This window comes from Dendropsophus ebraccatus, chromosome 5 (assembly GCF_027789765.1).
Source record: "Dendropsophus ebraccatus isolate aDenEbr1 chromosome 5, aDenEbr1.pat, whole genome shotgun sequence".
Classification (NCBI taxonomy): Eukaryota; Metazoa; Chordata; class Amphibia; order Anura; family Hylidae; genus Dendropsophus; species Dendropsophus ebraccatus.
This window is the reverse complement of record NC_091458.1, coordinates 132,925,676-132,951,710: the sequence shown is the minus strand read 5'-3', so window position 1 is coordinate 132,951,710 and position 26,035 is coordinate 132,925,676. Positions and strand designations below refer to the sequence as shown.

General features: G+C 40.4%; 1 protein-coding gene across 1 annotated transcript in view; it reads right to left on the bottom strand.

The window, feature by feature from the left end:
• The window catches only part of CSMD2 (CUB and Sushi multiple domains 2), a 325,249-nt gene that overhangs the window by 35,672 nt on the left and 263,542 nt on the right, over positions 1-26,035 (bottom strand). The window contains exons 35-44 of the mRNA XM_069972975.1: positions 24,304-24,373; positions 21,026-21,142; positions 14,137-14,346; positions 13,412-13,600; positions 12,220-12,397; positions 5,263-5,408; positions 4,855-4,935; positions 4,639-4,752; positions 3,209-3,397; positions 635-781 (exon numbers count right to left, since the gene is read on the bottom strand). Of these exons, the coding sequence (XP_069829076.1) occupies positions 635-781; positions 3,209-3,397; positions 4,639-4,752; positions 4,855-4,935; positions 5,263-5,408; positions 12,220-12,397; positions 13,412-13,600; positions 14,137-14,346; positions 21,026-21,142; positions 24,304-24,373 (1,441 nt within the window). The remainder of the gene's footprint in view (positions 1-634; positions 782-3,208; positions 3,398-4,638; positions 4,753-4,854; positions 4,936-5,262; positions 5,409-12,219; positions 12,398-13,411; positions 13,601-14,136; positions 14,347-21,025; positions 21,143-24,303; positions 24,374-26,035) is intronic.

Genomic DNA, 26,035 nt, shown 5'->3' with positions numbered 1-26,035 from the left:
ATTTGAAGTTTACTTGTATTTAAAAGTTCCAGGTCTTTCCATACTTATCAGCTGCAGAAAATCTTGTTTTATTTTCAGTCGGACACAGTGTTCTCTGCTGCCATCTCTGGCCGAGACAGGGACTGTCCAGAGCAGCAGCAAATCCCTATAGAAAACCTTTCCAGCTCTGGACAGTTCCTATCTTGGACAGAGATGGCAGCAGAGAGCACTGTGTCAGACTGAAAAAAAATATAATTTCCTGAAGGACATACAGCTGCTGATAAGTAAATTACAAATCTATATAACTTTTTAAAACCAGTTGATTTGAAAGTACAAAGATTTTCGCTGGACGACCCCTTTCAATTCAACATCAAAATACATGTGCATTACCTAAGGAGTTTATATGCCATTGCATTCACCAGGATGTTGTTTGTGGTTATATTACATATACTGTATACATGGGTGCAGGATATGAGTGTCTTCTGTTCCAAAATATTGAGAAAATATTGTGTGGACAAAACCGTACAAAGTCTGAACATTATGTTATACCTACTGCCACATATTCATGTATTTCTATAATTGTTCCCCAAAACTGACAGCACTCAGTCTACACACAGTGTCCCTTAATGCATAATAAATTATTTGCCATTATTACCTGAATAGCGTATCTTAAAGCCCTTCCTGCTATACGCATGGTCAGACATCCACCGTAGAAGGACCTTGTTTCCCGTGCTTGTGAAGGTCATGGGTGCGGAATAGTTGCCGCTCAGTGATGTAAGCAATGTGCTCTGACCAGATGGTCCTGAAATGAGAGTTCATAAAAGAGACAATTATTATATAGCCCTCTAAATACTATTTACTATGAGTCATCGTTTAAAGTCATGTAAAATACAAGTAACTTAATGAGTGGAATTGCTTTTACTGATAGAAATTATGTGGTTTGCGGAAAAGAGACCAGGGTCTTTATAATGTCTCTCCCGATTAAAAGGAACATACGGTATTTATGTAAGTATTATCTCCACAAATTGCATCCGTGCTATTTCAGAGAGGCCGTTCCATCACCTTCGGAATTCTATTATTTAAATGTGAATTGTAATATTTCTTTGTAGCAATGCTTAGCGATCATCTTAATAATATTATTGCCAATCATACATGGTAATTATATGTCCTACGACAACAACAAGACAACAACTGGCTGTAGGCGGTAAGGCTATTTATTGACAAGAAGAAAGACTAAGGCTAGGTTTACAGGCAGTAAAAACAAATATCAAAATGCGCTCTGAATTTGGAGTAAAAATAAAACAACCTGTGAACAGCTAAAAAAATGCCCGTATTGTCATGGTCGCAGCAGCGGCCATCACCACTCTCCCCGCTGTCTCTTAGGGCCCTATTCCACCGGACGATTATCGTTCGCATAATTGTTAACGATTAACGATCTCAAACGACCGCTATTGGGAAAGACCTGAATATGTTCACTCATTTCCATGGAACGATAATCATTACTTATGATCGTATTTGCGATCGTTTTTTCTTCGCTATTTCTTCGCTATTGCGTTCGTATCTACTGCGTACGACGTCTTATTCAATGTGAACGATTTGCGACTGTTTTGCGAACGAGCAACGATAAAAATAGGTCCAGGTCTTATAAAGCGATCAACGATTTCTCATTCGGTCGTTAATCGTTAACTGCATTTCAACCGAACGATTATCGTTTAGATTCGAACGATTTAACAATAATCTGAACAATAATCGTCCGGTGGAATAGGGCCCTTAAGCCCTCTCAGATGCCTCACCAGCCCTGTCTCCTGTCTCCCCTGACTCCGTGCCTCGGCCCAGCGTGCAAGGCCCTATCTCCCAGGTGTCTCAAATTTAAAGGAACATTGCATCCCTAATTGGATGTGCACCCACTTACCTCCCCTATAAACATTCCTGAATTTCCATGCTGAAGCCTCCAATTTCCCATTATATGCATTATTATATTGAATAGTGTTGAACGAGCATGCTCAATGGATGCTTGATTGAGCATTGGGATGCTACACCAACACCTTGCAGTACTCGGGGCAAAGTGCAAGCAAAGATACAAATAAGGCCTGGCACATCCTGTTATGCTGTAGCTATGTTGGCTACTGGCATTGAAGTAATTGGCCAGTCGCATCAGGTGACCTGGATCTATATAGGCCTGGGTCACCTAGTGCTTGTCTCTTTAAGCAGGCAGGGAGAGATGCTGGAGGACGGACAGCATTAATTTAAGGAATAGTTTAAGTAGGTAGGCAGGCCTGTAGCCCATGAAAACCCAAAAGTCCTTTTAAGGACTAGTAATCTCCCTCTGTGACACAAAAAACCCCAGCCAAATATTTGTGTCTCCTGTGGCCAAAAAAAGACACCGTGGCAACATAGCCTTCATCTGTAGCTTTATTCCTTACCCGGCAAGACTCACAAGCAATGTCTAAGGGAATAGATTCAAACCTTAGATATTTAGTTCACACGAGAATATTACCCACCATGGCAGCTACACTAAACCTTTATTCTGGACCTTACTATAGTGCGGATGTTAGGTTTCCATCAGGTTTCTGGTATTTTCTACGGTGAGTTTGAGGCGATCTATGGGCTCAAAAAAATGGAACCCCTGATAAAATGGGAAAGTGTGAACAGAGCCTCACAAACAGCCATGAAAATGCCATCTTATTTTAAAGTGAATATATAAGTTCCTAAGTGAATTTTTGTTTTCTACTACCTTGTCGGCACCAGCGTGGAGATCATCGTCCTTTTTTTAAAATGGTGCCGGTTTCTTCTTGTGCACTGGTGCGCCCGCGGTGTAATGATATCCACTTCCCTCGGTGACACAGCCTGGCTTGATTCTAATGGAGGCACGTCACCGAAGGGATGGTATATAGTTCCACTGGGGTTGCTGGGCCAGACCCCAGTGCATAGAGTACGCCGGTGCACATGAAGAAACCTAGAGCGAACCACGCCACCGGGATCTCTGCTCTGGCACCAAGAAGGGAGTGGGGGAAAAAAATCACTTAAGAAATGGTACATTTGCTTTCAAGAATTTTACATATGGTATAAAGATACATATTCTGCATTCAGCCATGTATAATATCTGTTCTGCCTTCATTGCTTATTACAGTGCTACATTAAACATACAACGTTTCAGCATCCGCAGTCACATCACTCTCTTTTGTCTGTGTAAATACTTTAGATGATTTTCAACTGAATTTCATCTTACCATCAAAAATGTCAAATTCATCATACTGCTTTTCACTCAGGAAATATTCCACCGTCAGCGTCACATTGTATCCAGCTTCAACCTTAATAAGCCAGGAGCATGTCTGGAATTGGGGGTAGGTGCCGGGATAGCTCTGGCTGAGGATCACTCCAGTGGAGTCGGTTAGGATCTCATTGGACGGACAGAGTACTAGGGTGGAAAAGAAACGAGAACATTTTAGTAACAGCAACGTTTAGACTTTTATTTGATGACCTATTATAAAGAACAAACTACCATTAAAAAAGAAGACTCATTCTGGCTCTTTATGTGAGTAAGGAACTGTGCCAGTTCCAGGTGTACAGTATGTAGGCCCTTCGGGCGACAGAGTCATACTGGGCATGACAAACATAAAGCATGTTTACCCAGATCGCCATGGGACCACATGCTTAGTCGCTCTAGGCATCTACCAGGCTTGGCAGTTGCTGACACTAGAATCCTATGGTTTCGGAAACATTTAAGTGGTGTTTTATAATACTTAAATAAGGAAAACTAATGTTGTACATCTTGCTGCATTCCTCTTCCTGACAGAATGCTTATTATATTACAGCCAACTAAATGGCTTAGATGTATTCGTCTGTCTTGTTTTCCCATAGCAACTCACCATAGCTCAAGTCTCATTATACCAGATGAATGGGAGAAATTAGAGCTGAGCTGTGATTGGTTGCTATGGGCAAGTTGGACAATTCTTGTCCCAAACATCTGGTCCATTTTATTGTGAATTAGAGATGAGCCAACCCCAAGTTCCTGAAGACCTCGAGTCTGATTGTTCAACATTTGAATTCCGGTGGCTGGAGAAGTTGGATGAAGCCCTAAGGATGCCTGGGAAACATGGATACAGCCATAGGCCATAGGCTGTATCCATGTTTTTCCAGACATCCTAGGGCTGCATCCAACTTCTTCAGCCACCGGTAATCAAATGGCAAACTCGAGCATGCTCAATTTGTGCCCATCTTTACTACTGATCAGGGTTTTACCATGCAAGACCATCTAGTAGTATGCACTTTGGGGACTGTTATTATGATATTGTCTATTGAACATGTACAAATGCATCATATGATTTGTTCTTAATAAGGAGCTCACTCTAAAGGTCCTACACCAAGCGATTATCGGCCGTTATGGTGGTGTAATAGTTACTGTAAAAGGTAATGATCAGCCACAATGCACGGCAGCAGACCACCGCTATCTCTTATGGGCTCCCCGGAAAATCTGAAGATCATCTGGTGAGCCCCTTCCACAGCTCCTCACGCCCCACCCCGCTCTCTTACCCGCTCACTGTCGACATGTGTAATAGTGCTGGCAGCGAGCAGGAAACGAGGAACAAGCAAGGGCTGATCTGACAGGTCGGCGCTCGCTTGCTCCTGCTGATCGGCCCATGTAATAACCCATCTTACCTTCACAGGTTGGAGGAGGATCTTCAAACTGCAAGCGAGTTCCAAGCCGACATATCAAAATCTCCGGCCCCATTAGTGTAAATCCTGGGAGGCATTTATAGCGTACAATGTCACCTAGGGTATAAACGTAAGTCATACAGTTATTATATCTTTCTATTATAGTGCAACAACCAGTGTCACTTAAACTTTCAAGGTGAAATCATCATGGACACTCACCCATTAGGAACTCTTCGCTACCTGACAGAACCTCTCCATTCGGCACTGTCATTGGAGGTTTACATTTTCGAAGTCGGTATCCTGACAAAAAAAAAAAACAAAACAAAAAATAAAACAAAAAACCTTATTACAAAGAATACTCCAAAAACAGAAGAATGTAACAGGAAGGAGGAAAAATAAGGTTTGCACATAGAAGTTGTAGAAATGTGCAGCCAGCATGCAGGCAGATACAGTACACTTGTTAATGGTAACAGGAAACCAGCACACGGCATAAATTCTGGTCCATATGTATGATTTAGGATTGGTGACTGAGAAGAGCTGACGCACAGCCAACATGCTGACTAGTTGGATATTATCATTGATCCTGCACAAACAGTAGGTTATTTCAGTTGACTTTGCCCGGCTTACCATAGAAGTACAATGCAAAGATTCCCCCATTGGCAGCATTGCTGTGGAAGGTGATAAGGACTTCATTTGAGGAACTCATAGTAGACCTCTTATTAGAACTGCTGGAGAAAACTCCCAGTTGAGGATCTGTTTGGTGGGGACCATCCCTGAAAGACACGCAAAACATTGTCACAATTGCAGCATTGGCCAACACTAGAGATGAGCGCAACTTTAGCATTCAGCCTTTGATTACCGGTGACTGAAGAAGTTGGATGCAGCTCTAAGGCTGCCTGGAAAACACTAATACAGCCATAGACTGTATTTACATGGCGTAATACACCAGCTGTTCTGTGACCCGGCCGGGTCACAGAACGGCCGGTGTTTGTGAAGATCATCCTGGCCAGTACTGCAGTACCGGCCAAATGTTCTTCCTTTATGCTGATACCGTGTTCGCCGGTATCCCAATGCACCATAGCTTACATACTACGTTGTGTGACTTGCCAGGCTTGTGCGATCACTATTCAGTGAATAGTGGCCGCACAAAACTGACATCAGTTTTTCGTGTGACCGCTAGGGATCCCGGGGAGTGTATACTATAGGGGACATGAAAAGGCATAAATGCCTTTTTTAGGCGCAGATGGGGCAAATCGGCGTAAGAATATTCGCAAATGGTATTTTTGCGATTATTTTTTCCGCTTCTGCCCCATCTGCGCCACCTTCGACAGTAGGGCAGAAAGGGGGCATTACGGGGGGTGCGGCTGCACGCAGAGGGTGCGCGGCCTTTGCGTGCGCCACATTTATCATTTTTCTGGCGGAAAAATTATACTTAAACCAACGCCAGCTCTGAGCTGGCGTAGGTTTCAAAGTTTTTGCACGGACAGGCTCCGTGTAATCAGGATTTATGTGGGGCAGTGCGCCTCTACACAAATCCCCTGAGCTCTGGAGCTGTGGGGACATTTGTAAGCCCGGCATAAAAAACGCTGGACTTCAGAAATGTCGCCTTATGTGTATACACTCTGGCCAGGATTCTCTCAGCGAATCGGCAACAACGGCCGTGATTAATTCAAAACTTACATTGTGTGACCATGGCCATAGGTTGTATCCATGTTTTTCCAGGCTATCTAGGGTTGCATCCAACTTCTTCAGCCACTTGTATTCACATGTGGAACAATTGGACTTGAGTTGCACTCATCTCTAGATACCCCATTGTACCACGGTAGAGGTATAATATGCCACTCTTGGTCATTTTTATTAACATAACTAATAATGCTGCATTTACAGTATATACCAATATAATTTACTTAAAGTGAATTTCTACTTTTTAGCGCCATGACTTTTAGGTCCAGCACCTACGCTGACAAATGTCTTAGTATATCTTTATAGATGCTGGATCTTGTTTATCTCATACACAGCCTCAAACTTGCTGTGGAAGTATAAAGTCAAATGATAAAATTCTGTCAGTCTTAGAAGCTCTGTATCAAAAACGATGAAATTCTGTCTACCTACAGCCACAAGACTTACTTAGAAACCCTGTTTAAAAAATGATAAAATGTTGTCTACCGGCAGCCATCACATAGCTTCCTGTATCATAGAAATCTCTTTCCACTGTGAAGATATACAAAAAATTAATCAGGAGACAATCTTGGACCTATAGGTGGACATTTGCTAGGTTATAAGCCATAGTTGCAGTCACAGCCCTTCTAGCTGTTATTGGAAATGGTGAGTATTACCTACTGTACATTAGATTACTGATGGTCTATTCCCGAGCACCAGCCAATCATGAAGCACTGGGGGCAGGCCCACTGGTTCCCATTGTGATGATCTTTCCTCCCCTCTGTGATGCGGCTCCACCACCGAAGGGAGGCGGTTTCGTCACATTGGGGGCCGACGGGCCCGTCCCTAGTGCTTCATGCCCGGCCAATGCTCAGGAATAAACTGGCGCAGTGCGCGGGAAATGGACGGCTCTTCAGAAAAAAGGACCACTGCATCAGCATACCGGCAATGGCGCTGCTCTATTCATGTAAAAAACACAAAGCAATTTACCTAGTGCTAAATTCTCTTTAGTGTAAAATAAATGCTGAGGCCACTGCTTTCTCTTGAATGGTCCAAGCGGTAGGACCCTCACAATCATAAGGGGATCTTGTATTCTAGCAATCATAATTGTTTGATACGGGAATACCCCTTAAGACCATGTTCAGACCTTGTAAGAGACAGGCTGTTCCTTGACCCGGCCGGTCTCAGAAAAGATCACATCGGATGATGTTTAGCGCCGCTTAGTTCTGATGCAGGCGCATCCGTGCGCGCCCGCATCATAACTCTCCACTGCACACTATGGAGCATGTGGCCGGAGCCGCTCGCTCCACAGTGTGCCCTGACAGTGTTTTCTGTGGCCACTATTCAATGAATAGCGGCCACAGAAAACTGACATGTCAGTTTCTCCTGGCGCCACTAGGGATCCCGGCCGGAGTGTATACTATGTGTATACACTCCAGCCGGGATTCTATAGGCGGCAATGTCACTTATAATTTTGTATTAATCACAGACGTTATTGCAATCGGCAACAACCGCCATAGTTTTACGAAAATATACGTAGTGTGAACATAGCCTAAGGCTGTGTTCACACACAGTAAAGTAAAAGCAAAATACGGACGTAATTTTGAGGTAAAAATAAAGCAGTTCTTTCAATGTAAGGCCATGTTCACATGGCGTTTGAGACCGGCCGGTGTCTGCAAAGATCATCCCGACAACTGACATGGCGCAGTGAGGTATACGATGTGTATACGCTTTGGCCGGGATCCCATAGGAGTAGAGGCAATTTGTATATACGTGCAAAGTACGGCCGTTGTTGCCCATTGCAACTACAACCATACTTTTACGTAGTGTGAACATAGCCTAAAGGTGCTCTCTGTTGAAGTCAATGGGAGATCGGACAGCAGTATAGAATAACGGCCATAGCAATTATGATAATGAACATGCTTATTATATATGCTGCTTTTGGGGAAAGAAAAAAATTGTTTATACGTTACAAATTACAGCCATATTTTGCTTCTATTTAACTGTGTGTGAACATAGCCTAATGTTTTAAAGCCTAACAGAAACCTTAACAGAAAAGGAGAAGATTACTGTATATACAGCATTTAAAGGGGTGGTGTGACAAAGGTATAATCAGATGCATATCATGTATATGGCCTGGCGGGCCGCTATCTCTCAAACAATACACGTTAAGAAATGCTTGTAAATTGGAATATGTTTCATTTAACATAACGCATCAGTATAGACCTAGTTTTCTTTCTGAGTAGAAAAGGTTATATTATATTGCGCCAATATCCAATATCTTTGAGTTAAAAGAAATATACAGAAACCAGACATATCATATAAGAAACTCAGTAACCTCCTAGTGTACAGAGAAGAAACGGGAGACAAAAGATATAAATGTGAGAGAGCGGCTGCATCGCAGAAATGAGAATTTGAGAAGTACAATATTCCTCAGGTCAGGCGAGTGACAGTTTCTGAAAAGTGAGTAATTTGTCAGTGTCAGGCGCGTCGCCGTCCTCCCGACTTCCTCCCGTCCTATCCCCACTATGCAGGCCTGTGGCCTCAGCACAAGGGACACTTTGACAGTGTCCCCATCCTTTCCAATTAACTTCACTTGCTTCTTAAATGAGTGTTAACGAGCCGTCCTGCCACAATCCATCAGCAACCTCAAGGCCTGACCTTTACTAGGAGATGCCCACAAGTATTTATCAGACCAGACGCCGTACAATGCAAATAAATCATGGATTGGAGAATGCAAATACTAGGAAAAACACAAAAGAGGCTAAAATACCACGGAGGCGCGATATTCTTAGAAAGAGAGGCTGATGATAAGAGGTTATGCCATTTCTGAGCCTCGGTGCATGAAGGCATCGCAGTAGCATGTAACTATTCCTGTTTAAGCAAGCAACAATAAATACAATGAGATTGCTGACTGACAACAGTGCGGCTAGGAAAATTATAGTGTCACAGCTATGTCTAAATAAATGTTCAGCTCAAAGAAATCCGACATGCAAAGGGAATTAAATGCTTGTCAACATGAGCTTCCATCTTCCTGTCAAACCACAGATGCCTGTTCTATGCTATATGTAGGGCTGCCCATGGTCACTGAAATAGCACATATATAATATTAGATCATAGAAATAGACTGTGGGACACTCCTTTAAAGAGAGACTGTCAGCAGGTTAATATTGCCTTATTTAAAGGGGTTGGCCACTAGTAAAATGGTTCATTGTACAGTAGTAGTAAGTGTACTCACTGTATATACTGACAGCAGCTGCCTATGTACTTTAGAGCAAAATCAGACTCCCCTCCTCCAGGCTGTGTTGCCCTGTTCTGTGGTGAATCTGTCCATAAGATGGCCTACATGGAGGAGCATGTGACCATGCCCCGCCCCCCGGTGTCCACCATAGGCATATACGGGCTTAGTGGTGGACAGTGGGGGGCGGGGCATGGTCCCATGCTCCTTCATGTCGGCCATCTTATGGACAGACTCCCCACAGAGCAAAGCAGCACAGCCTGTGGGAGGGAATACTGATTTTAGCTCTAATAGGTGCTGTTAGTAAGTGCAGGGGGTACACTTACTAATACAGTACACTGAACTAATTTACTATGGCCAAACTCTTTAAGGGTAGCATAAAGTAGTGACAGGGAAGCTGATCAGAATGATGTATCACTTACATTTTCTGTGCAGTTGATTTGCAGATATCCTCTTAAATAACACACAAAAAATAATTAGGAATTTCCATTATGTCAGTGTGCTCAGTAGACCTGGATAATTATGAGCACCAGCAAACTCCGCCCACAAGCTGCTGATTGGCAGTTATCTATCCATGCTGTAAATAGGCAGTTAACTGTTAATCAGCAACTGGAGTGTGAGGGCAGTGGTGTGAAAGCTGCATTGGGCATCTCTTGTTCCAGGCTTTGCTGCTCTCCTCTTTAGACACAGCGATGTGCTGTTTTTTGGCAATAAGTGAGAGTACAGCTAACAGAGCATAGACGTATTTTTGCTTACCGATGATTAGGATACAAGCTAATTTTGACAAAATTTGGAAGGCTTACTTCTAAGATGGATATCGGGCTAGTCCTGAGTTAAAATGAGGCTCCACAGGCTCTTTTTAGCATATTTCTATTTCCCAGGGAGCAATGCACCTAGGATTTCACTGCATTGAGCGCTTTAACTGGCAGCCGAAAGTGTTTTCTTTGGCTGGTCTTCCTGAGATAAGTGATCTGTTTCCTATAATCAGACATTAATGGAGCACAAGGGTCTGGCCATGGCTTCTACCTTTGCAACCCCTCTAGCTATGCCCCTGCCAGAGGATCTAGCAGTTGTTTAACCATCAGTTGTTGTAGAAAAAGGGGTTTACACAGATAAATCAGCCCCTTCAACTATGTACTCAAGTTATCTAAATACAATGCACTAAGATATATAAATTTTCACAGACTACATGCGCTCTGATATTCAATATTATGTAAAACAGGAGCCCGGTCAATTCCCCAAGCCAAACACAATATTCACTGTATAACTCTAAATCTTTCACGGCTAGTGTTGTAAATGGACATGCTTGTCGATGTAACATCTGTTGTACGCAATATAAAACATTTTACACATATTAAGTTCTATGTAATAAAATATTTACACTGCAATCTAATTTGTTAGTGAAGGCAAATAACACTAATATATTATTCACACAACAGCGCTAAAGAGATAGGTATGGAACGGCTGTCCTAATGTGTCCAGGATTGGGGTGCCTAGTGATGTCTTCTACTAACACTACGTTAGAAAATCCCTAATATATTATGCAGTCATAACTATATGTGTACTTCTAGCCACGTCTGTGTTTTCATTGCTTTTATGTTAGTTTACCTCCAGATACCAAGAGATTTATAAATCTTTAAATCTTATCTTCTCCGCTGATGCTTTAGAATGTAAATCAACCTGATTATCTGAAAATATTCAACTTATCAAATCTGTAGTTTTCTTATATGAATAGACCGGTGCCGGCACAAGAATGCCAGTGCCCTGGTTCTTCTTTTTTAACCATGGCCGGTTCCCAAGCACTTCCCTGGTTTATTTCCATGCACCGGCCGGGCATGATGCTCTGGAGACGAGTCCACCGGCCCACTGGGGGTTTGGTGGGCCCTCCTCCAGTGCATCATACCCCGCTGGTGCTTGGGAATAATCCAGGGCTGTGCTCGGGAACCGGGCCACAGTTCCAAAAAAGGACCACGGCATTGGCATCCCTGTGCCAGCGCCGGTCTATTCATATAAGAAAAGTACAAAGCGATGTACTACTGGCATAATAATTTACAGTACAAGAAAAGTACATCAGTGAAAAAAGTATTTGACACTTTTTATGCCTTGATAGCTTACTATGTGTTACCATCCTTGCAGTTGGCCATTCCAAAGTATAATCTTCTGTAAAGCTTTAGGGGGACATTTATGAAAGCTGTGCCACTGGCGTATGCCAGCCGTACGATTTTTTTTTTATTTACTTATTATTATTATTATTATTATAACATGTCCTAGAAATGTAAACAACATTAAAACCGATCAACAAATCCGCAACACTCTACAGTATTTTAGCTTGCTTGGCATTCAAAATATTTTTTACCATTTAAAAGGGTGTTAAAAGTAAAGTCTACATTATGTACTTTGTGCTGTGCAATCTATTCCCCACTTGTTCCCAGAAATGAGCATCTTATCAGCAATTTCAGGCTGTAGAGAAGCTAAAAAAAAAAAAATCTCCTCTCATGATTACTACTTTATATCAGATATCTCAAGTTCTAAGAACATTCATAAACACTTACATATGGGAATGATATTTGCAGCTATTCAACCAAGTGCAAGGAAAAAATCAATAGATATTCATGGTTTAGTTCAGGTAATGATTTGTTATTATAATATACAGTACCTTAAAGAGTTCTACGAAATATTTTTCTTACCAGATAGTGATGTGATCATTTAGAGGTTCTGTCTCCAGGATAGTGAAGTTAATGTGAATTCCATATCCTACTGGCACAGTTATGATCCAGGAACAATCTTGGGAGTTTGGATATTGGTTAGGGAAGCCAGGAGAAAAGATGGAGCCATTGAAGGCAGTGATGTTTCCTCCGCATGGAACTAAACAGCACCACGAAAGATAGAAAGATTATAAAAATAAATTCAGTGAAATAAAATTGGCTAAAACAGAATGATGACATTATTGTCATATCTTGCTTCAAATGTTATCACCCACAACAACAACAACAATAATAATAATAATAATAATAATAATAATAATAATACCCACTTCTATTTTAACACTATACATGCAACAAAAGCTGCTATCCAGTGTCAGTTTGCCTCTTTTTAACTTTGTTTAGCTAATTTCTCTACTTAGTGGAAATACACAAAATATTTCTGTTCTTTCAGCGCCTGTTCAGACCTCAGTGTAGTCCTCTACCTGAGACTGCAATTTTGGCCATGATTCAGTATGTATGCTTTTTTTTTTTACCAGTCTGAACTATGTCTTATTCCAACGCTTGCTGTGTGGTAAATGACAGGTTCTGCCACACCTGTCTGGTTTCCTCTGCTAGTCTTATCCAGGCTGCAGATTGTTTAGACTGAGTAGTGATGGACAGTTGCAATCTCCACTTATCTCCCTTCCATGTCAGTCTGTGTTCTGTGTGCTCTGGATGTTAGAAGACTTGTCTAATCACTCCCTGGACTGGGTCTCTGGCACCTCATAAGAAGTCCACTTGTGCTCTGGGACATTGCCTGCGATAGTCTTGTGTAGCTTGAGCTAGTGTTTTGTATTGGATTGCTTGGTATTCCTCTTTGTCTATCCTTTTTATCTCTGTTTTTGCCTGATGTTTTTGAATTGTTCTGCTATCTCTGGTTTGACTTGTATCTGTCTGTCTTGTCTTATTCAGTATTTCACTTCCCAGAGTAGGGACTATCGCTCAGTTGTCACCAACTGCCTAGGGTCGGGCTGTTCAGTAAGCGTGGACAGTCTTGGGGGCCTAACGCTAAGTCTCACACTGTCTCTGTCCCTACATTCCATCCAGGTCCCGGGTTCCCTTAAAATTTATCACAGGATAACCCCTTTAACTTACAACATAAGAATGAAAAGATATCTTTGCTTTATGAACCCACCTTCACACCTAGGAAACGGGTGGTCCCAGTTCCTGTTAGTGCCATGCTGGCAAGTCAAAACTGCATGACCTATTAACTGGTATCCGGGAGAGCACTCAAAAGATATGGACTGTCCAACATTGTACCCAGCTCCGCGAACTACACCATGGGAAAATGGTTCTGGATCCGGACACTCTTGAAGCTCATAGGCTGGTGAACAAAGAGGAAAAAATATTACAATAGGAATACCATTTATGCATCTCAAATACCACTTTATAACCAAGGGGTCACATATTTTTAGAAAATTCTTTATAGTAAATTGTGAGTTGTGTATTAGTCTGCCATCTTTTTTTTTGTGTTGACTTTCTATGTAACACACAAAAGCTGATTCATAATACCCCTAGATGTTAAATCCACACATTTGTCTTGTAGCCTATTATCACCGTCTAAGGAAAGTGATAGAACTGTAGAAGAGTCCTTTTAACACTGTATTTTAACATACTACTCATTCTTTCCTTAGATCAATGCAAACATTCATCCACCCAACACTTTTATATATGACAACACTTAGATTTATACTATGAAATAAAAGTAATAAATGGAGCTCATACATATCTGATTTACAACCCATACCGTGCTTCATCCCTACTGAATTGGCTTTAGCATTTACTATAAGATCAGTTTATGTTTCTATCCACTTTAACTGAAATAACATCATCTGCGAAACCAACATGAGTTCTATTTACCTTGATATTCAAGTTTAAAACCTGGTTTGTTCTGAGAGTGGTCACTGTGAAAGTATATCGAGGTCTCATGGGATGTAGAAAGCAGGTTGCCAGGTGTCTCAGAGCCACTAAACCGCCCAATAACACTGCTGGTTTCATGCGGCCCATTGCGGATCTCCACAAAGTCATGATTGGCTTCGCTTGAGAAGCTGAGGAACTGAATGTGTGCTCCTATAACATATCAATAAGTAACAAATAGGTAACAAATACAAATGAGGGTACAGACAGATAAACAAATGGATGGTGGTATAGTCAATAAATTGTTAGGCTACATTCTCACAACGTCTTTTTGTTGGCCATTTGGACAGATAATGTCTGTCAGTATGAAATAATGTCCGCTATTTGGTCTCCAACAGCCAAAAAAGACATTGCGGTAACGTAGCCTAAGGCTATGCTCACACATCAGCAAAATTTTTATTGGACAGTTGTCATTTAACGATAAATAACGGTCTTTATTTTATAATAACAGCCATTATTTGTATAATAACACACGTTGTTATGAAATAACGGACAATGTCTATCCTTAAATGATGGCCATCATTTTGATGGTGTGTGAACATAACCTGAAACGTATCCTGTATGATATTTTGATAATGTATAAAAAACACTATTAGATTGGTGAAGGCTGCTCACAAAGTACCTGCAAAGTAATAAAATGGAGTCTTGTCCTAGACATAAGAAACAGGCATAAATAGCAACAATTTTTTTTATCTAATAATGTGTTTTCTTGAAGTCTATAGAAAGGGGCCATTAATGCACACATTTAAAAAACAGCTGTAATTCCAACATTAAAATTACTATTTAAAAAAAAAAAAAAAAAATGGCCCAGATTTACTAATGTGTCACTGACAAAATTTTAGCTGAAAAAGTGACTCTTTTCTCAACATTTATGCATTTAAGACACTTTTCGACACGTTTCCGCCTGGTACAAGAAGTGGTGTGGTTTATAAGAAGGGGCGTGGTCCACTTTGAAACAAAAAAAATCATTCAAAAGTGCATGCAATCCAATTAAGCATTGCACACAATGTAAAGTACATCCACCAGCCATACTTTACATTGTGTGCACAGCCTTTTTCTAGAAAATAGACGTTCATTATTTTCTGCAGCTGCGGTTCAACAACAGCCATAGTGTGTACTGTGTGTATACCCTACGGCTGTTGTTGCATTGAAATCAATGCAAATGTATTGATTTCATTACCAATGGCCAGTCTTTTTAGTGAAAAAATAGCCAAGAAAAAAACGGTGTGTGATCCTAGCCTTATACTTAAAATAGAGTGGTCATTTAACCTCAAAATTACGGACGTATTTTTATTTTATTTTATGGCGTGTAATATGGCAGCAATATGACTGTGTTATGTTTTGGACTGATGGAACCATATATTTTAACCCTTATTAAGGCTATGTTCACACTGCGTACGAGTCCGTCCGTATTTCGTACGCCGCCGTACATGTGCGGCCCAATGCGTACGAACCGAAAACATACGCCCGTAGTACAGTTATACTACCCTAGCTTGTTTCGAAGCCATCTAAGGCAAGTCATTTACTTGAAATTTTCGCCTAGCCCCGTAAACCACACAGAACTTTTTGGATCGAAAAATCGAAAAAGTTCAATTTGGCTGAAATAAGTACTTCATACGGAACCGCATGGAAATCCACGGCTGTGAGTTTCAACATTTCCGTCCTCTAACAATGGTCTTGTTCATTTTTACAGCGCCGTATACGATCCGGCCGTAAGCTCATACGTAGTGTGCATTGTGCGGGCGTATATCGTATACTTTCAAGCGAACGCATCAACCTCAAAACTACATGCGTATATTCGCGGTTCGCACTACGGCCGGAAACATACGCAGTGTGAACATAGCCTAAATATGTAACTGAGTATCTTTCCTTTTTTATGCATGGCATTCCATATGAAGTTAAAGAGTTAACTAAACCCGCGCCTCATTGTAACCTCACTTTAATTAGTTGGTCTAAGTGGTTTGTGCTTGATGGCATACAGTGAATTCATTCCACACATTGACCACATTAATATTTCATCTGCTCATTTTCCCTTTGTTGGAATGAAAGCAGTGATGGCATGGGCTATAGCAAAGATGAGTAAAAAAAAAAAATCCTGGTATGGGGGCTTATTATTTTGTTTTTGAATGCAGCATTTCATTTAGAAAATGGTTTGTACATCATTTTAAAATTCTATGTTACTATAAGCTCATCTACTACAATTTAGCTAATTTTCTATGAAGGAAAAGATGCTATGCTGCAGTGCTTACAGTGAATGTCTCCTAACCCACATTTTCTTCTATAGTTTTTTGCAGATTAGTGGTACAAGTGTAAGGGCTAAGTTCTCCCACTGTATTGCATGGTGGGAAAACAGATATGACATGAGACTCTCTCTTCTTTGGTATGGCCATAACCATTGACAATCTGATCTTTATCTGGTTGGGCGCTGTGGAGGCCATTGCCATTTCCAATTACTATTTGAACTCTAATTGCTGGCCTTCTGGCCGCTGGAGTTCAAATATACAGTATATGCTGTTAATTATTTCATTTTTTCATTTGATATTTTAGTATATTTCACCCCTTGAAGGGATGTTTAAATATAATATACAAAAATTAGAAAGAAAAAATACAGGCAGAAGATATAACTGATGGCCAAACCATTGTTCAGCCATCAGTTATTGAAGATGAATGGCCACCTTGACCCAAACACCACAAAGTGCCTGGTCAAGTTTTAACCTAGTTCGAGCCCCCCGATGCTCGATCAAGCACTATGCTAGACTGAGAATGCTCACTCAACACTTATTCTAACCAAAAAAAAAAAAAGTAAGAGAATATCGAAATTATTAGATGCCCGTTCATGTCACCCTGCGCATGTAATAAAGCAGGGACGTGGAACCTTCAGTCCTCCAAATTTTGCAAAACTACAATTACTGGACAACCTTAGCCAAAGCTTTGGCTGTCCAAGCATGATAGTAATTGAAGTTTTGCAACATTTGGAGAGAAGAAGGTTTCACATCCCTGTAATAAAGGCTATACTGATGGGAGAAGTAACGAGAGCTCGAAGAAATCGCTCTAATAATGTGCTATAGCAAGAGGAAAAGAAAAATGTATTTGCTAGATTGCGAGTACAAGGGTTTAGAGATTGGATGTTGGATAGAGAAGATAGGAAAGTAAGTGACTGTGACTACAATTCATTTTTAGTCACAACTAACTACAATCGTAAACATAATGAGAACCACTAAAACTATAAGAAAAGTTAATACAAAAAAAAAAAAAGAAAAATCTCTAAATATTGAACCTTTAAGAACACATTCATCTACATTGGCCTTAGTAACACTTAGGAAAATAAAAATAAAAACATGTTTTATAAAAAGCTTTCTATAATAGGTTAGGAGGATGCCAAACTCTACAATGTAATCCAAAATGGAGAATTCATTAACTCTAAGGAGGGTAAAACATTTGACCAACAACTATCACCTAGCCTGTTCCAATGCAACAATTTGAGGCTATGTCGGGAAAAGGCAACTTTCACATAATATTGACTGCCACAAATAACAATTAGCGCTGCGGTCCTGTAGTGGGAACATAGCCTAAAACCAAACAAAAAAAAAAAAAAAAAACATGGTGGCAAACCAAATATTTGCATACATAACATTTGCAGTAAATTCATGAACACGGGAAAGAATTTGGTCTCCACCAACAAAGGAACTAACTATCCCCTATATGATTACATTAATTGCAACTCTACGTATGTAATATACTTGATCACTTGCATACTATGTCCAATAAGTCAAATGCCCCACTGGCCCTTTAAGTACAAATCCACAGACATTTTTCCACAACACAAACCCTAGTGCTGTCAATTTTTCTACAGCAGGTTATTCAGGTTATTGGGCCACAAGGCCTTCTGGATTTTCAACTTGGGAACAAGGAATAAAGTGGGTTTTATGTATCTTATGTATCAGTACTGATTGCATTGTAGTTTTGTCTTTCTCTGGTGTACTAAAAGCAATGTTTTTTTTTAATGGAATGCGCCATTACTTATTTTTTAAATAATGTTTTTATGGTAAACATATTTTGGTAAGTTTTTTCCTCTAATTTTCCATTTTTCTGTCTATATTATAAAATAATCAGAAAACCTTGCAGTTTTCATTCTCACCACTGGGGCTAAAACTAATCTGAGACTTCCTGTTTTGTCTGTAGTGATAAGAGAAGTCTGCTGTAAAGTGATCTGTACACACTGCAGCGTCATGTGACAACAGTAGATAGAGGAGACGATAGCAGCTCCCTTTGGAATCACCTTTTCAAAGATCACAGAGTGTGCTCGTTGCTGTTTTACATTCATCTTGGTCTATTGCTGTCTATGTCCATGAGTCTTGCTGTAAAGCATGCCACTAAATGTTACAAACAGCCCAGGCAATATGGCCATAACAATAGTGAAAAAAAATAAGTTACAGTCAAAAAGATGCAGATTAAAATAAAAGAATACGTTTTAGTATGTGATTCTAATCAGTAAATAAAACATTCCCTTCAAAAATGTTTAAATTCTTTACTTTTTTTAAATTTTTTAGTATTTAATAATTTTTTAGTATTGTAATAATAAGTGCAAATAATGGCTGTCGTTGCAAAACAATGTCCGTTATTAATGTTTAAGTGCATAAATTACGGCTGTTATTAGCACTTTTTTTACATTGTGGGATTATAGCCCATTGCCTGTTATCTGTCTGCTACTCCCTGTAGGAAATGAGGTCCTAATTAGGGATGGCACACCCATTTGGACATGGCTATAAAAGAGGGTTTCACATATCAAATATTTCATATATCAAAAAGTGTCTGATATCATGATTAAGATCATGTGATCGAAACGCGTCAGTTATTATGTGGGATATGGATTTTACTGTGAAGCTTTAATAAAGAATTTGATCTCGAGCTTTGGGGAGGGGGATTATTTATTGCAAGTGTGGTGGGCTGAAATGTACATATACAGTACCTGCAACTTTCTACCCTGCAAGGGACAATGTTAGTGATGAAGTGATCACAGTTTTACTTCATTTTTATGAGAAGGCTTCATGATGTTGGCTGAAACCACGGCACTAAAAGAGTCTGAGGTGTCATCAGCTGTCTCATAATATGAAGCAGCTAGAAGATCAAGAAGTCACCTGGAGGGGTTTTCAGAATTTTCAATTGGCAGTTTTTCACTTACAACACATTCATAGATCTGAAGGAGGACGAAGTGTATAACTAAAGTAAAACCCAATGTGCCGCAGTGAAATTTTAGGAAGGAGAGGACAACAGGAGACAGTTACCTTAAAGACTGTTTGTCTAATAGTGCAACATACCTGTTCCCAGGCGGCATAGTATGGTGACAGATATGGTGTAAGTGCCAATCTACTATGCAGCTATGCAATGACCATAAGACTTTAAGCAAAAGGATAAATATGTACAATGGTACATTTAGGCTACGCTCACACACCATCAAAGTGACGACCGTTTTTATTGAAGGTCCACCATTCAATGGCAAATAATGGCCGTTATTTTCTAATATGGTAAGTTATTTGTATAATAACGTTTGCCCTTACAAAATAACGGCCGTTAGGCTATGTTCCCACGACACCTTTTTAGGCGAAATAATGGCTGTTGTTTTTAAAATAATGGCCGTTTATGTGCCATTAAATGATGGCGGTCCAATAAAAACAACCACTATTTTGATGGTGTGTGAACATAGCCTTAGGTTATGTTCCCACAACGCCTTTTTTATTTTTTTAAAATGGCCATTATTTTGTAATAGCGGCTGCAAATAATGATCCAGATTGTTATTATAATGAGGTCTTCATTATATAAAAAACAGCTAAAAAAAGACATTGTCGGAACATAGCCTGAGGCTGTGTTCCCCCAATGTAAGAATAAGAACAAATAATGGCCAATGTTGCAAAACAATGACCATTATTAATGACCATGAACATTAGTAACGGCTGTTGTTTTGCAACTACCCTCTTATTCAACCTTATTTTTATACTGTGGGAACATAGCCTAAAGAACATATTATTCAACATGGTGACCCTACCAAATGTCACAAATAGTAATTGTCACACACAGTAAAGTAAAATTAAAATACCACCATAAGTTTTAATGAAACATTTGGCCATAATTTTAATTTCACATAATATCTTTTTATGCAAAATCACCAGAAAAGAAATAGTGCGCACCACTATTCAACCTAAAAGCTAAACCAATCCATGTAAAAAAAACACAATACCCCAACAGACAAGGTAGGGCTTGTCTCCCTAGTTTTATTGCTGTGCTACCTCTTTTGTGCATATGCTTTTCCTGTTAGAGTATTTTTTAATGCAAAATAATGGCCGTCAATAATGTTCACATTCACTAAAGATCCTCGTTATCAAACATCGGCCGTTTTTTTTTTTTGCGTAAAAAGATGTTGTGTGAACATAATAATGTGCTCTATTAAAGATTATGGGTAACAGACCGCCAGTATTTACAACCTGTTTCTGCAAAAAACTGGGTGTTTTTTTTCCCCTCACTTGTTCACACATTGATATATTTGAATTAAAATTACAGCCATATTTCAGTATTATTTTACTGTGGGTGAACATCGCCCGCATTTTATAACAATAATCCCCCCCTAGCTAAAACTTCTGATAGAACTGGAAACTTCACCAGTAAACAAAGAACCTTGAACATCTGTGCAAGTGACATTCTAAACAGTAAAATATAGCCATGATACAGACTGTCCTCCACCAGCCATTGTCTGATAACCTCCCCGTCACAGTTCATTAGGCGCCAGTTACTATGCCAAAGCATGTGGTATATGAGATGTGACTGCGCTGTCACTCACCAAATCCCACTGGTAAGGAGATCTTCCAGGTGCAGTCCAAATTACTAGGGTAGTTTCCTGGGAATCCAGGGCTCAGTATAACACCTTCCATGTCTTCTGTCACTCCGCCACATTGCGCTGAATTTAAAGAAAATAAACTTTTAGCACAAAGACAAGAGATTGGGAACTAGTAGGGCACTGTAGGTCATAATACTCAATAATCAAAAAGAAGCTTGTGCATTTAGGGTTTAGGCTGGATTCATACTATGTTTTTGCAATCCATTTTTTTCATCCGTTTTTGCAAAAAAAAAAAAAAAAAAAAGGCTAAAAAAAAGGATGGAAAAACCCATGCATTTGTGTGTATGCTTTTTGATCTGTTTTTCCCTTGACTTCCATTATAAAAAAAAAACGGATCAAAATGCATCAGTTTCTTTTTAACATACGCAAAAATAAGGTCAGCTCAGTGTTCGTTAAATTTTTTTTTTTTAAAATTATGCGTTTTGATCAGTTTTTTTTTTTTTCCTAATGGAAGTCAATAAAAAAAAAAAGAATCAAAACAGATCCACACAAATGCATCAATTATTCCATCCTTTTTTTGTGCAAAAACAGATGAAAAATAAAAAAAAGAGCAGATTGCAAAAACGTAGTGTGAACCAAGTCTAAGGGGAAAAAAATAATAATAATTAAAAAAAAAAAAAAATGTATATATTAGTTATGTAACCTAGCACGCAGCTTCAATTCCAACAAATGACAGTGGTTATACACACACACACACACCTCTTAGTGCATTCCTGTAGGCTGGATACTATACTATAAAAATTCCCCTTGAAGAGAGAACGGTATTTAATATGCAGCAAGTGCATCTGGAACATGGTACAGAAGATGAATTACACGCAGAATAAATGGTTCATTCATGTATTTGTCCATTTTATTGATCCCATGAAAATATTATGAATAGTGAATGTGTTTATTATCATGTCATCTGTAGATATAGATTGTTTTTTCCCCTCCCGGCTGCATTTATATTGTACTTGCAAAAAAATAAGTACTGCTTGTCACGTCGTAAAAGGTGCACGGCGTTTGTAAGAGGTTACAGAAACAAGTTTGTTTTATACACCAAACAAAAGGCTTTGCAATAGCAACAATAGCAATTTCAAATTCCTCCTCATCGTAATAGAAACACTATAAGAGGCAAAGTATATCACCCAAAGATCGGTCTCCAATATTATTGTTGTAATTTAGAGGCAGTTTACTTTGCAGTCCTCGATGGAAATCCCTTATAGGCTATGTTCCCACTGCGGCAACGTGCTGCCATTTAGCGGGGAAAGGCGTCCGCCTATTGATAATGACGGCTGCAAATAGTGATCATAATTATTATTTACGGTGGTCATTATCAATAAACATCTGCCTTTCCCGGTTAAATGACGGCACACTCCTGTAGTGGGAACATAGCCATAAGCTGAAACAACTGCAGCAAGCAAATATATATATATATATAGTACCGTATTTTCCGTAGTATGAGGTGACTGGGCGTATAAGACGCCCCCTGACTTTCAAGAAGATTGACGGGAAAATGTTAACCCCTGCCTGACCTCAGCTGTGCTGCGGTCAGGCAGGGGTTAACTGCAGCTAAATAAATAAATTTAAAAAACCCAGTTAACTCACCTGGGGCCCGTTCTCGGCCTCCATGCCCCTCCTGTCCTGTTCCGTTCCCCATGCAGGCAGTGTGACATACACAGACTCTCCCGAGCAGCTGAGCGTCTTATCGGAGAAGCTCGGAGATGCTTGGCTGCCGGGAGAGCTTTGGAAGAATGACAGAGGCTTCAGTTTAGCGGGGTTTGCCGAATTTTAAGGTTGAGTTTCTCTAAACTAAACCTTGAATGGACTGCACTAAAACAGCTAAATGACTGAAGACCAGAGGGTAAGTCAATCATCTCCCCCCTCCCCCCCCCGCCCCAGAGCGAAAAATTCAGTGTCCCGTGTCTGCCACCAGCTTAAGCAACTTTTCCTTTCTGAAGTCCATGTTTGGGGAAAAACGCCCAAAGTGTCTTTGAGACTTTCACACACAAAGGCAAAAAGGCACAGTAAATGCCAGAAAAAACACCATGTGTCGCAAAACCTGTGTGTGGGGACACCCTAAGGCCCAGTTCACACTGACCAAAAACGGTGGAATCCCGCCATGCTCAGTGTCCTGCAGTGTGTCTACGGGAGGGCATGTGCAACTCCACTGCCGCCGCTCTCCGCTCAAAGAATTGCCATGTCAATTCTTTGAGTGGAAAGGGGAGGAAGCGGAGACGCGTGTGCCCTCCCATAAGCACACTGCAGGACACAAAGCATGGCGGGATTCTGCACGGCAGTGTGAAATTCATGGCAGCCCCTGGCCAACTGCGGTAAAAAAAAGTAGTCCAGGAATAGGAAGGCCTAAGCTTAACTGCACCAGAATGCACTAGGCCCCATGAGTCTTCAGCTATTCCTCTAAATCCTAAGGATCCTAAAACATATAGGAGAATTTTCCGATGTCTGTAGTGGGTCTGTATCTTGCCATTGCAGTGAGCTGTTGCATTTTTCTGTGTTTTTGTGTTTACAATTTCAGCCATAGCAACGTGCTCCTGCCTAGTGTGAATGGTGTTCTAGGAGAGCTGAGCAAACTTGTCTTTTTTCTGTGTTCCAGATGGGGGGAGTGGCTGCACTCCACCCATCCCACCCAGGTGGTGTAATAACTATTGCAGGTATAAGATGGATCTTGCATTCCGAGAGCATAGGCATATTATACGCCATGGAGAGGCCATAGTACAGTGTAGGGTCTGCCACCTTAATGTGGTGGGGTGGTTTACACTGTTTGCAAATGGTAACCAAGAGCCTCATTATTTTTGTTGGAATTTTTTTTAGCAGTTGGGAAGGGGGGGGGGGCTGCTTTTAACTATTTTCATGTCTGTAGTGGGTCTGTATTTTGCTATTGTGGTAAGCTGTTGCATTTTTATGTGTTTTAATGCTAGTAATACATCTGAAAGTCATGGCAGCCCCTGGCCAATTGCAGTAAAAAAAAAGTAGTCCAGGAATAGGAAGGCCTAAACTTAACTGCATCAGAATGCACCAGGCCCCATGAGCCTTCAGCTAAACCTCTAAATCCTAGGGATCTTAAAACATATATGAGAATTTTCCGATGTTTTGAACAGTCAATTAATCAAAAAGTTTCACGTTTGTAATTTTTCCATCATTACATTCTATATTGACAGGGAAGGTACAATACAAGACAAATAGATCGAAGAGAAAACCAATTAGTGTATTTCTTCACCTACCGATACACAGAGGAGGCGGATAGTTCCAGCGTCTTACTGTCCCTGGCATACATGAAATATGGGAATGGCCCTGAAGGGAAGAGAATACAACCCATAAAATTTGTGCAACATCCAAAACTATGGTTTATATTTTTTTTACTGCATACATAAAACTCCAACCAAAACTTAAAAACCTGGCACTTCAACTGTAGGGACGCGGTAACTTGATAGATTTATACAACGGGAAGTAAACAAACCAAAAAATGCTGAGATACCTTTTAGCTTTAAAAGATACATTGGTGGTTCTATGGAATTCTTTTCTTAAAGTGTCTGTCAGGATTGTACCTGGTAAAACAACGTTTTCGAGCTCTGGTCGCCGTCTGCGATCATGGCGGCAAAATTAGTTGTTTACTTGCATCATTTTATTAGTGTGAACACAGTTTTATTCTGCTGTGGCATTTCTATTGATTCAGGTTAACGCCCTGCTTATTGTCTGGGAAGATTTCTTCCAGCAGGTATACAGTTAACACCTTGCCTTGGATAATGACTGACAGACGGGTCCTCCTGTCAAATCTCTTGTTTCTCTGCTCCAATCGTCTCTGAGACCGGGACCTGGTTTCAGATAAAGCTCAGTCATTCCCTAGGTCTGATGCCTGCTATAGGATTACACTTGCTGTACCTGTTTCAAGCTTGCTATTCTGGTGTATTCTGAACTCCTGTTTTACCTGACCTCGGCTTGCTTCTCACTGTTCTTTGGCTCTGTGATTCTGGTTTATATTTTGATTCTCCTGGTTCTGACCCATTTTTGCCTGACTATCCACCATTGTGTCTTGTCTGTCTTTGTTATTGTCTTTTGTCTTGTCTCATGTGTCACCCTGTTGCAGTGCAGGGAACGTCACCTAGTTGTCTGCCATCATTTAGGGTGGTCTAGTGGCAAGCAGGTAGGGGCAGTGGGAGTGGGACAGTGTCAGGGCTTCACCTGTCTTTGTGTGTGTTTCATTGTGTGCCCTGAACTGTCCTGACAGTGTCACTGTCGTTTACATTTTTTTTTGCAGAAATCAATAGTACCGATTTTAAGAAACTTTGTAATTGGGTTTATTAGCCAAAAAATGGATTTTTATAATGAAAAAGCTGTTTGAAGCTCTCCCCCCAGTCTTCATGGATTTCTATGGAGAGGGGAGGGGTGGAAGGAGATGAGGCACCAAAACAGGAAAACAAAGAGTTAATTTACAGCTACAATACTGGGCTATCTCCTCTTAAGTCAGCACTGACCTCTCTGACCTCTGAATACCAGCTTTCACACCGCTCCCACTGTGTAATCCTTTGTTCTGTGCTCTTTGCTGGCAACTAATCTCCCTCCTCCCCCCTCCCTTCTCCATAGGTTAGACAGGGCTCGACTGATGTAAAAGAGTCGAGATTTCCTGATAATGAGCGAGAGGAGGGAGGCGAGGGGACCTGGGGAAAGACTTTTTGAATGCAGATAATGGCATATTTGCCTAATAAACCCAATTACAAAGTTTCTTAAAGTGTCACTGTCCTTATTATTATTATTTTTTTTTTTTTTGCAGCAATCAATAGTACAGGCGATTTTAAGAAACTTTGTAATTGGGTTTTTTAGGCAAATATGCCATTATCTGCATTTAAAAAGACTTTTCCCAGGTAGTTTTAAAATTCAAAATATGGCGTACCAGCACAATGGTCTTAAATTACGCCCTTCCCCCATGCAGTTTGCTGGATTTAGTATTAAGCACAC